Consider the following 12617-nt stretch of genomic DNA (forward strand, 5'->3'; position numbering starts at 1 on the left):
GGTAAAATTTAACTATTTTTTTCAACCATAATTTTCATTTGGAACCTTGGTGAAATGTGTTGTGAACATTGGAAAATTTTACCCCCCCCCCCCAAACACACACACACACACACACACACACACACACACACACAGACACACCACAGACACACACACACACACACACTCACTCTAATAAAGAAACACAATGAAGTGTAGTTTCGTAATATATTCCAGGTTTTTCTGTAGCCTTTATAACTATTAATAAAACACAAAAAGAGTTAGTCAACTTGAACAACATTACTACAATATTTAGCGTTAATTAGCTGAGTTCATTCAAAAGATGATAGATTTTGTCATGGTCTATCTTTGTTGTACTTTTTATGACAAGACTAATTAACTGTACTATTAACTTTTATTTCATTTGTCAAATACAAAGCTACATTCTGTCAACTGACAACTCTTTAACAATTTTCAGTATAGTTTGGTAAAGGTAAACTATTACAAATACTTTAAGACTCATAAATCACAATGGAATCATTCCGACTCATAAATGACAATGGAATCGTTCATTTTATGTCTATTTCATGATAATAATGCCTCATAATAATTTCCAGTTTTGTGCAGTAAAGATTGCATAATCCAACTATTTCAATGACTGCAAGGCTGAGTCAATCGGTATTTCTTTGATAATGATGCCTCACAGTTCAATTTCTTGTTCTGAAAGTATCTAATTCCGTAATTCAACTATGTGAATAATTCAGAACGATAGACAGAATCATTGGTTGATGCATGTCAGTGGCATGCCGATATCGTGATGATCATCTCTCTAAAGTCACAAGAAGTGAGTCCGTATTTATAAATACGTGTATAACTACTTGGATGACTCTGCAAGACGGAGTCAATCATTTTATGTATGTCGATTTCTCTGATAATGATGCCACATTTCTATTTACGACGAAGGAAACATACACCATACTGTGAGTGTCCCAGAGGACTTGATATATTTCATAACATGCCTTTTAACTAAAGTAATTTGTAGACTGTTCAAACTATATCAATGATCGATCAGCGTTGTTGAAAATTTCATTGCCTGTGTATTTACTCTCTGTCATCAGTATATCCTCGTAATCTTTCTCACTTTATCAGTTTACAGATCTGATACCACCTCATCTCATACCAGCTCTCCTTCATATTGAGTTTTTTGTTATATATTCACAATCTTATATGCTTCACTTGATCTTTTTTTTTAGATCCAATACCACCTCATCTCAAACGTTACAAGCAACGATCGGGTGTTAGTGATGCCGAGTCGGTGACCACAGAGGATTTTGAGAACCAATTTCATGATATGATGATTAAGCAAGTAGCTGGTGTGCCAATAATGAGCTTTGAGGATGTGACTATTGCTAGTGACTTGGATTCTGTGAAAACTGGAGAAATCACCAAAGCATTGAACGACACTGCAGGTAAGAAACAAAGACTTCATTTTACATTCGGTTTGATTCTACCGATAAAATAGATAGGCATATAGACTATAGGCATATATCTGTGGAGGCATATTCAAGGACAAATTGTGGCAAATCTCACAATCAGGTATCCTGGAGAAAACACAGTTTTTGTCTTATCGTGACCATGTGTATCATATCAAATAATGATTACTAAGTGCTTCTAAATCATTTAGAGTTGAGAGGGATGTTTTTAGTATGACTGAACTACATACATGTAAGGTACACAACTGAACTATTGGTTCATGACTGAACTAAGGTTTAGCAGTGCTGAGGCATGGTGAAGTATTTGTGTGTAGTGTAGTGTTTGTGTGTGTGTGTGTGTGTGTGTGTGTGTGTGTGTGTGTGTGTGTGTGTGTGTGTGTGTGTGTGTGTGTGTGTGCGTGCATATGTATGTAAATGACTTAAATTTAAAAAAATAGACATATTGTCTTGGTTTTTTGGTGGAGACCAGCACTAAGGGAAATAGTTTCAAATGAAAATTATCACACCACAGATGTGTGATTTGGGTATAAAAAATGTGATTTGTGGAAGAAAACTTCACAGCAGATTAGTCTGAAATTTGATGGGGATGTTTCTAAGGCTTGATTTATCTCTTTTTCATTATTGAAGCAATTGTAATGATTATATTTTACAGTTTAAATTATTTAGCGGAACTATTTAGCGAAACTATATTTAAGGAAAAAATTATGATTTATTTTTTTCTTTCAATGTGTAACACAATATTTTAGAATGATTTGAAATACACAAATACCAACAACCTTTCATCTGTGTACTAGTAAAGAGATTTTAGCACTTAATCCAAAAGATATAAATTATACCGGTACTTATCTTTATACAAGTAATAACTGCACAGTCTGTTCAATAAAGTGTTTACACATTGATAAAACTCACTTACGTTAGTCCTGCCCTCAACGACAACATAAGTGTTAGTGTCTGGTTGGTTTTTAATGGTCAAAAAATACCCAATTCTCTCCTTAACTGAGTTTCACAGAAGCTTTTTAGAGATAACACTACAGATGAGATGTAATGGAATTGACTGTTACTGCATTGACCCCTAAACATAGGGACAGATTGATAAGGTCATGTTGTAACACTTTCTGCTCAACAAAATACTAAATTAAATGCACAACAGAAATTTCTGCTTTTTCATAAATATACAAATCTAGTGCGGACTTAGTCAACCTGTTTGGTCCGGACTATAAATAAGAGTGGTCCTGGGTCCTGACTTTTTCTGGTAGTGTGAAAGGCCTATATGTGGTGCTAATTAAACAATGTGTACAGAGCCATTAGATTGCAATAACAAGATTCAATTCACATATAGCTGTCATTTCTAGTTCTATTTTACAGTTATTTAGTGATCATTATCAGCAAGGCAACTCTCTAAAGAGGACCCTGAATTACATTCAAATTATGTTTTTGCACAGATTTTAATTCTCGGGTCAGAGTGATGGGAGTCAGAGTGGTGGAGGGTTATGTACTCTGTTTGTTCAAACTGTAATTTGTGATCACAAATCCATACTCAAGTTTGCCCTCTAATGATAGCCAAATTTTGGTGAGTCACAATAAATTGTGTGCGTGAACTTGGCTTAGAAGCCATAGAGGGCACACTGTCCTGGAGAATTTTGGTGGGGAACCATGAGAAAGTGTTTTGGAAACTTGTGCAGAGTTTACCGAATGGAATTTTTAGGGAGTGTAACCCTGGCAAATTGTCTCAGTAACTCAAGTCAATTTTATATATTCAAAATGCCCTTGACAAGTACCTCGGTATGTACTGAAGGTGGTTTTACAACAAGCTTGGTAATTTGTAGTGTAGAGAGGGAAGATTTTTACATTAGTCGATGGATAGTAAATGAATACAAAACCAAGAGTGGAAGCTAAATGGTGGCATTTTGATGCAAAAAAAAACTTTTGTGGACTGAACTTATCTGTAGACAATATGACTACACATTGTAATACTATAGTAGGACTTTAACTGTATTAATTATCAGCTTTGATCTAGGCTTTTCATACTTTAAAAAAGGAAAGGTTTGACAACAGGTAAAAAACGCTTTCAGTAATTCTTATGATTACTGTCTGTCTGTTGATCTCTCAAAGTAGACTTTAGTAAAAGGTTAAAAGTTTGGAATGCTAAGGGTAAATGATCATTTCATTTGGTTGTTGCTGTCATTTTAATTGTATCTAAGACTTGCCAGGTCATTTTGGCAGGTTTTGTATATTTTTCCGCTTGATATACCAACATTGAGGGCAGTGTACAACTTGTCCAAGTAGTGAGGAATTTCTCACAAAAAATGTCAAGCAGTTTATCTGTGTTTTGGTGAATTTAAAAGCCCTGCTTGTTCTCTTGTTAAATTTAAAAGCCAGTCAGGTCGCTATAGCAACAAGTGTCTAGATAAGGGGCTCTAATCAGTTGGGTTGAGTGGATACAAGCATACTGGAACAGGTAGTGGCAAGCTTCATCCTGGCAGCTTGCCAAGTGACAAATTCTGTCGGACAGTTACAAATTTTGACTAAAAATTGCTCATTTGGAAAGCTTTGTAATGATTAAATCTTCTTAAATTGGATGGAAAGTTTTCCGGTTTTAGTTTTCCTGCAAGTAAAACAAATGCTTTGTTATTTTTTACCGTTCAAGTTGAGTAAGGAAAGGTAACAAAGGGAAGGAGTGCTTTGATTTATTATGGATGCTTTGACAGGCCTATTGATACGAATAAACATACCATTGTTGAGGGAGTGGGCAAACAATAATACTAAGTGTGCTGGCTAGATGTAGGCTAAGATCAGGGCTCCGTAGACGACGCTCATTCCCACACAATGTTGGCTTAGGTGATAATTCTACAACTGTTTCTTACAAAACAACGCTGAGTTTCAGCGTTGCACATTACGTGTACTCAACATGCAAGATTGTTTGGTGTACGTTTTGGAACCTCTCAAGTCCAGTGAGGATCTCAGAGAGAGTAGTCTGTCTGGTTCGGATGTAGCGTTCATCACTGCTCTACCAGTTGAGGGTAGGTTTGGCTTTTGTACACTCCATTGTTATCTTATTGTTAGATTCATGGCCTTTAAAAGGACTCCCCACGACAAGAAACAACATGTAACATCCCCAAGCCAAGCTCTCAAGTACTTATGAAGTTCACTCACACTCAAAATACTGCTTCCTAATATATTTTTTGTCTGAAAAGTAAGGTGGATGATTTTTTTTTTCAAACTTCTGTTGAAGTTAATGACCTACCTTCCACACTAATCTGATAATTAGTTTAGATGCAGCTGTATGCTCATTTAGGATTAGATTAGACTAGTCACTTGGGAGCCAGCCAAGATGAAATTCTTTAGTAGCTTCTCTTTTTTGCTTGTTTGTTTTTTGCCCTTTAAATTTCATTTTGGAGTAGAAAGCACATGTTTGAACACCCAATTGAAAAATTTGACATGTACATTGTACACGTTTGTCAGTCAGGATAACATTCTACAGTTTGTAACTTTGGAGACAACCAGTTTATCAAGATTGAATTTCTCATTCTCTCTCTCTCTCTCTAGTTTTGTGCATAGAATTTCATAAAATCTACGGAAGCTTAAAAGCACATTTCTAAATATCCAACTAGAGGCAAGACGGGTCAAGGTAGATAAATAGTAATTTCCGATGACATGAGGGCTTACTTGGGAACTAGCCAAAATATTTAGAATATTTGTAGAAAATTTTCGGATTTAAATTTGTTATCCAAGTTAAAATGTGGCTTGAAAGAGGAAAAAAGAGGTTTAAATACCCCATTTAAAGGGTCAACATATTTGTTACCATGTCGACCAGTTGTTTATTTGAGTTCGAAATTGACCTTTGAAGGATTTAGGTGTCTAAAGTGTCAATAAATTAGTTTACTACATGCCTTTTTTTAGAATACACAAATTTGGTATTTAAATACCAATAGTTAGGTGTCAATTGCATGTACAAATTACAGTGTTTACAGAATCTGAAATGTGGTCAGGTTAAAATGTTACAAGGTGAAAATTGTTCTCAAATGAACTTTTTAGAGTTTGTTGGACAAAAAAAGAGAGCGAAAGATTGAAATTTGAGAATCAAGCAACTGTTTGGTAACTGAGTACCCAAGCATTACTAACTACCCCCCTATTGTTCTCCTAGCCTTGTATAACAATAGCACATTCTAACAATACTAAACTTGTTAACTGAGACTCCAGCAACAAAAATATCACTTTATACCTGTATTAGCATTGTCTTATAACTGTACATTTTTTTAAACTTAGGGCAAACTACAAGATTAAAGTTCACAGGGTTGTTTTTAACTTCAAAGAATATATTTCATAAACTTGTCAGCAAATACAAGTCACTTTGTAACGAGTGGAGGGGAAATGAATTTGAAATATTTTGAATGTTTATTCCCATTTCTAAATGCTAGCAATGAACACAAAAGTCAAAATATCAGTTATATGTTACATATATACAAAGCTACAAACATTTAACACATACAAGTATTATTCTCAGGTTTTCAACATATGCACATCATCAGATACAAGTATCCACTACCCAAATACGTTTCTAAGACAATTGAAAATAAAGTAGAAAATATAGTGTATTTCAAAATTCTTTTCCTTTTACATCCAACGTTATGTTTGAATACCAATGTTCAAATTACCATACCCCTTCCCCATTGTGCCCGCGAAGCCAATTTGATGCACCACTGACGCACACAATTTTTAGTGACACACCAAAATTTGACGTTCCCCTATCTCTTCCTATGTGGTGGCTCAGAAGAAATACCAGTGTTTATCACTTTGACCCACAACAACAAAATTTGGCTATCATTAGAGAGCACACTACCCTTCCCTGTGAAAGAGGTATAAAGTGAACAATTTCAAACATTTCTCTCTCTTTTGATTCAAGTATTGTAGTCATCTAGAGGCTATCAGTGACTGCAAACCTCCTCTCATAGCTCTCCATGACTACAAACCTCCTCTCACTGCTTTCCATGGCTTCAAGTATCTTCATACAGCTATCCATGGCTTCTGTCCTAGCTTTCCTAGGCTTTGAATCTCATGTCGCTAGCCTAGGCTTTGACTCTCTTCTCACAGAAGGACTTGAGAGATTTGAAGTCCTAGATAGTCTCTAGACTAGCATTGTAGTTACATGTTCAAGATATATACCATATACTGTCACCCTGTGTGTGTTTGGATCCGTGATTAAATAGTGATGACAGAATCTGATGATATAAGTACATAAAGTTAGTTTATTCAGTGTTGTCATTTCAGTACAAGGACGGGGAACATATTTGTACAAATCTAGACCTTCATACTACCAATCCCATTCATGTGAAAGACCTCAATTCACCATTGATAAAAATACAATAGGTTCAAGCACCCAAGGACCAACATGTAATTTAGAGATTTCAGAAGTGATAAGATTTCAAATATTTTAGGTTATCTGGATTGTGATGCTTGCATTATATATTACCATTGTAATAATGATAAAGCAAAGATTACACCAGTTGCTGGTAGCAAATCTGGTAACAAATTGGTAACGCTACTCAGAATTAGTTATATTACCTCCGATAAGTTTTTATGGTGGAGTCATACGATTTGTTATTTGTTATCGGCCAATTTAGGTCAAAGTATTAAATAGACTGAGATAAATCTTTAGTTGTATAACTTGTAGTGTTACAGTGAAGATAACTTTACTATTGCAGTTTTAGGCTTTATAGCTATGTACATAAAAAAAGTCCATTGTGTTCTAGTAGACAGGAATTGGTGGTGGAACTGTTTTAGAGATCTTAGAAAAGAAGTATTTGTGGATTTCAAAAGGAAAGGCAATTAAAACTTTTAGAAAGGAATCAATAAAGTTTTCAGAAAGAAAATTTTGGATGTAAAATTCGATTGGGGTTTATCATGAAAGTAAGGTTGTATTTAGAAAAAAAACCTGGAGACATTTAAAGCTCTGAAAAAACAAGAATTTGTGGTATGTTCAAATTGGTAAAATAAAGTTTCTGAATGGTTTACTCAGTTTATGTGTTCTCCTAAAAAATTACACAATTTACTACAGGAACTATAACACTTTGTCATTTTTATGATGTCAGGAATTTGTCGATTTCTAAAAATGTATTCAGAGTTACAGAGTTTGGAATTAGGGCAGTCAACCAAATTGATAGGAAAAAACCATCGATGTTGACATTTGTTGAAGGTTTGCAAAGATGATTTGAACACAAGAAAACAGCAAAATCTAGTTGGTAAGAAGTTTACTTAAACACCAAGGTTGGATTAGAATTTAGGTGTGAAAAACAGTTATCTGGCAGTGAGCTATTGAAAAGTTTAGTTCAGAACAAAAGAATAATCCTATGTAATCTTTATGGCTCCATTGAGAAGATAAACACTAATGTAAGAACCTGGTATTAAAACCCTGACCTTTAAGTAATACAGACATTGTTTTCTATAACAGATCTCTAATACTATACCTGTACTATCAGTATTTGAACAGTTATGTCAAGTAGGCTGTGATGTATTATGTCAGGTAGCAATGTAATACTAAGCCAACAATGTGTGGTTCCAATTATTTTAACTCCTATTGTATATCATTTTTTATATTGGGGTAGAATGTGCCCTGTCATAAATGAGATTTACATAGTACCTAGTATCCATCAAGCAATGCTCAGTGGAATTTAGGCACTGAAAATCAAAGTTTTTACAATCTTTCTTAGTCTAGTGACTATCTGTGGCATCAAATCTCAAGTTGTGAAGAAATGATTCGATACCACAGTTAATGAGGTAGATTCTCTCACCAGTCCTTGGGAGCATGGTTAAAAGGGCTGTTTTGTATGTACCGCCTAATTGTACTCGAATATCCTTGTACTGTGGGCCCCATTGATTTTATATAGGACTAATCATTTGTTGATATGTTACACGAAGCATCACAGTAACATGTCAACAAATGATTAGCCCTATATACTCAATGACAGACCACAGTACAAGGATCTTTGAGTACTACAATTAGGCGGTAGATATCAGTACATACACAAAACAGCCCTTCTAGCGATGTTCCCGAGAACTGAGAGAGTCTAGTAATGAGGTAGAGCTACTAAAATACATTTCAGTAATTTGTACCTTGACCACTGATATGTTTTCATTTTTTGCTTTATGACTATTTTTTTCATTGTTAACAGACTTAGATAAAAAACAAAGTATTTGTGATTGCCAAGGGCAAGGGTGTTGAGATCTTTTTGAACCTCCTATATTCATCTTTCTGTTCTACTGCTGGGTGCTGGGTGGTTTAAAATGTGATAATTTCATTCCTACTGAAATTTTCATATGCAGAACAAAAAAGTGGTTTTATGAACTCAGCCAACATTTAGGAAAACTGCCGTAAAGATGTTGGGTGTGAGAGATATAGAACCACGTATTGATACTACACACACTTTTCCTGACCAAAAACTATTACCGATATACTTGAAATGATTGGCCCAGTGGCCTTCAGGTACACCCACATTAAAATTGATAAAAAAAATTACTTTTTCATAAAAAGAGGAAATGAATAATGAAGTATTTCCGTGTCCCTGTCTACATCTCATGAAATATTTGATGTAATACTGAACTCGACCTCTCCAGATCTGCAATGAATCTGAAATCAACATGATAATAGTATATTTCATAGCAAACTCATAAATGTAGGTTTGTTGGCCTTCAAGTTCAACCTAAATACTTGTAAACAACTATGTAATTGAAGTGTAAGTATGTGTAATGTACATATGCTCAGAGTCATGGAATAGACATGCTAGTAGTGAATTTGATTTCTGTGAAACTAGCTTAATGAAATTGACGCCAGTAGTGAATTTGATTCCTGTTAAACTAGCATAATGATTTCATCTGTATAGAATAGGAATGGTTGTCTCTGTGGTAGTATACCCCATGCTTGTCTCTGTGGTAGTATACCCCATGCTTGTGAGAACATTATTTTCGCAAGACTGGAGTCATTACTTTTGTTGAACAACAATAGAATGGCTTCTACTTTACAATGACAATGGTTTTGAGACAAGAAACTCAACACTATCCTCAAAAAAATGTGTGCCTCTGTGTGTGTGGGGTGGGGGGGGTGGGGGGGGGTGGGGGGGTATTAGGTATGTTTGCGAAATATACCTTATAACTTTAATGGCTGCTAAAGTTTAATAATAGACATATTCACAATGATGTCATAAAAATAAAGGAGAAGGGTGAAGGGTTTTCACTGAATATAGTCTTCAAGGGGAACGTCTAACAATACCACAGTTACAGATATTCACAGAAGGACAATAGAAATTGGTACTTATAGAAATAATTACACACTACTATACATTCTTACCTTTTATTGTTGCCACAGCAACATCTTTGTGTACTATAACTATGCTGCAAAGAAAGGTAAACAGTAATATTAACATTCCTGTCCAAGGATCGACTGTTACAATAAACATGAGACAACGATACGACCTTCCGATTGTTGTCAATGTAGTTACTTCATGTGACCCTCTTAACATCAGACTTTCTGCAAACAATGAAAACTTTGACACCAAAGATATTTAGAATGATATATCTATAGTTCTGTAGGTGTGTGAACAAGTCCTATTGTATCTAGTCAGTCCTACATCCTGTATCTCGATAATGTGCAAAAGTTTATTTCAACTGCATATTAAATTTGGGAAAAAAATATTCACTTGTCAAAATCTGTCTCCAAGTATTCATGACGCCAAAGTACTTTATTAATACCTTCAAATAAAACATTCTATCAAGATAGTGTATGCTAATGGCAAGGACTGCCACTGAACAGTGAATGAAGAACAAGTTTCAACTGTTTTCCTTGGCAATCGCACCTACATGTTTTGTGCTATCCATGGAGAAGAGACGGCCAATTAGGGTAGAACAACATGACACATCTTATAGTGTATCATAATTGGCACTACAGACTATACAGCACTAGAAAAATCTATATTTGGACTGCAAAGATTATTAATGTTTGCTAGCTGTCAAATATTTCATGTTTAATGTATCTTCTTTAATTGCTTTTATTTTTTACAATATATTAACAAATTAGTTTGGCTCCCAGAGTGAGATTCACTTATTTGTAATGAAGTCAGGCGCCATAATACATCTATTCAGTAATGTTTACAGTGCATTATGAATATCAAAATATGTTATTTTTATAAATTTAATCTGTTATTACCTCTTCACAATTCATCTTTTCTTTTCATCTTAGATGGCTCAGTGTACCAAAGTGAGAGTGATCTTGATTCTGACAAGATGGAAGAAATTGAAAGAAAATTCCAAGAAATCATGAGAAAGAAAAAACCAGATAGAGGTGAGGGGATGGAATCATTAGATCTTCACAGTTCAACAGAAATATGTCATTTTATTTGAATTTGTTAGATTTTTCAGCCATTTTTGTCTAGATAAATTGATTGATAGGTTGTTTGACATTAGCCTTGAATATCCAGGTGATTGGGGATTTTGGATTTTGAATTTTGAATTTGATTTCCCTATCTAATTACAAACTGAAAACCCCATCCGCATGGATTCTATGTTAGTTGATGTGGATTGTGTATTAATGAATATAGATACAAGACTTATATGTCTCAGGACTCATACAACATGTCTGTGTTGGTGTATCGACAGCAGTATCATTTTTACACAAGAGAGATCAGGACCATGTAACACTTGTTGTTGCTGGTTTTTAGACCAGGTATCTGGATATGTGATACCATTCTTACACACAATAATGTGGTTGAATTAAGATTTCCATTTTTGTCAAGAGGTCCTCTGATGTTACAAGAGGACTTGTTACCCATCCATCTAACTTCCTAGGTGTAGAACACTGGAATAAAAATAGCAACATTTTCAAGAAAAGATAGGACATTAATATTATGATATATTATGTTAAACTGATATGATTATTTGAAATCCCTGAATCTAGCAGTTACTTGCTGTCTTCCCCCCCCCCCAAATACCTACAAACCCCCCCCCCCCATATTCACTCTTTGCATTACAAATGACTTGTCAAATTTTGATATTTGTTAATAGCTCCCTCTAGAGACCACAACTAGAGACAAACTCGCAACAAAATAATATAAAGACAGATGGTGATCCAAATGTCAAAGGTCAAGTCTATCACAGGCAATCTTAATTGCAGTTTGATAGCTAGAATGAGGTGATTTTTTGGAAATATTTCCAAATTCTGACTCATTTTGTTATGAAAAAAATTGTTTGTGTCTGTAACATCTTGGTTGTCATGTATGTTGATGTTTCCCTGTTTGTTCTTGCTTGGATCATTTTGTAGACCATTGTCCTCATAGTGTTAGTGATGTGAACAGCCTGACATTAGGGGAATTAACCTCCCAAGCGAGTACTCCAAGAAAACCTGAAACTTCCAAAATTCGGAACGGTTTTCTGGCAGTTGTAAAGAAGCGTAAGTGAATGGTTCATTCCAAATGGTGGCTTTTGATTTGGTTTTACTAACAAAATGCACAGTGTATTATAGTTTCAGTTGATTTGAGACACTACAGGCACAGTGGTTTGCAGCACATTTTGTTTTTTTCTCAACAGTTAGGGTGTAAGATACATAGTGGTGTTGTGCCCCATCTAATGGCCAGCTCTTTACACATGATAGGGGCTGGCTACTTAGAGTTACCTGGCATGCTGTATCTTGCAGACTACCGTACTCCACTTTATGATTTTGTTCCTTACAACTTTGTAGTTTAGACTTGAAAATATATTTCATAGTTTTGCACCTGTACTCTATCTCTTTACCTAGACTGCAAGGCAACTCTAGTTTAGAGTGAGATTATATACAATCAGACATGGACACCTCTCTTGCACTCACTAACTACAAATGTACATAAACATTTTGTAACTTTTTCAATTTCAGGTGACTACAATATATAGAGTTTCTATTAGCTGACAAGATGTTTTTAATGTCTCATTCATGGATCGTTTTTTTTGCTATGAATTCCTCAAACAAAATACAGACACTGATAGCATACACACATATAAAATGATACACGTTATCTGACTGTGAACACAAATCAACATCACTGTCCGATGACATAAGTAAGATTTAAAGACAGAAAATGTTTATTTGTGTTCACAGATAAAATGTAATTTTAGAGATAACGTAAT

General features: G+C 34.8%; 1 protein-coding gene across 8 annotated transcripts in view; it reads left to right on the plus strand.

The window, feature by feature from the left end:
* The window catches only part of LOC144449093 (uncharacterized), a 158021-nt gene that overhangs the window by 87996 nt on the left and 57408 nt on the right, over window positions 1-12617 (plus strand). For 7 of the 8 annotated variants that reach the window (XM_078139519.1, XM_078139518.1, XM_078139516.1 and 4 more), the window contains 3 exons: window positions 1233-1448; window positions 10702-10803; window positions 11779-11907. In XM_078139519.1, the coding sequence (XP_077995645.1) occupies window positions 1233-1448; window positions 10702-10803; window positions 11779-11907 (447 nt within the window). The remainder of the gene's footprint in view (window positions 1-1232; window positions 1449-10701; window positions 10804-11778; window positions 11908-12617) is intronic. The other variant, XM_078139521.1, reaches the window with a different exon arrangement.

Source organism: Glandiceps talaboti, chromosome 18, assembly GCF_964340395.1.
Source record: "Glandiceps talaboti chromosome 18, keGlaTala1.1, whole genome shotgun sequence".
Lineage (NCBI taxonomy): Eukaryota > Metazoa > Hemichordata > Enteropneusta > Spengelidae > Glandiceps > Glandiceps talaboti.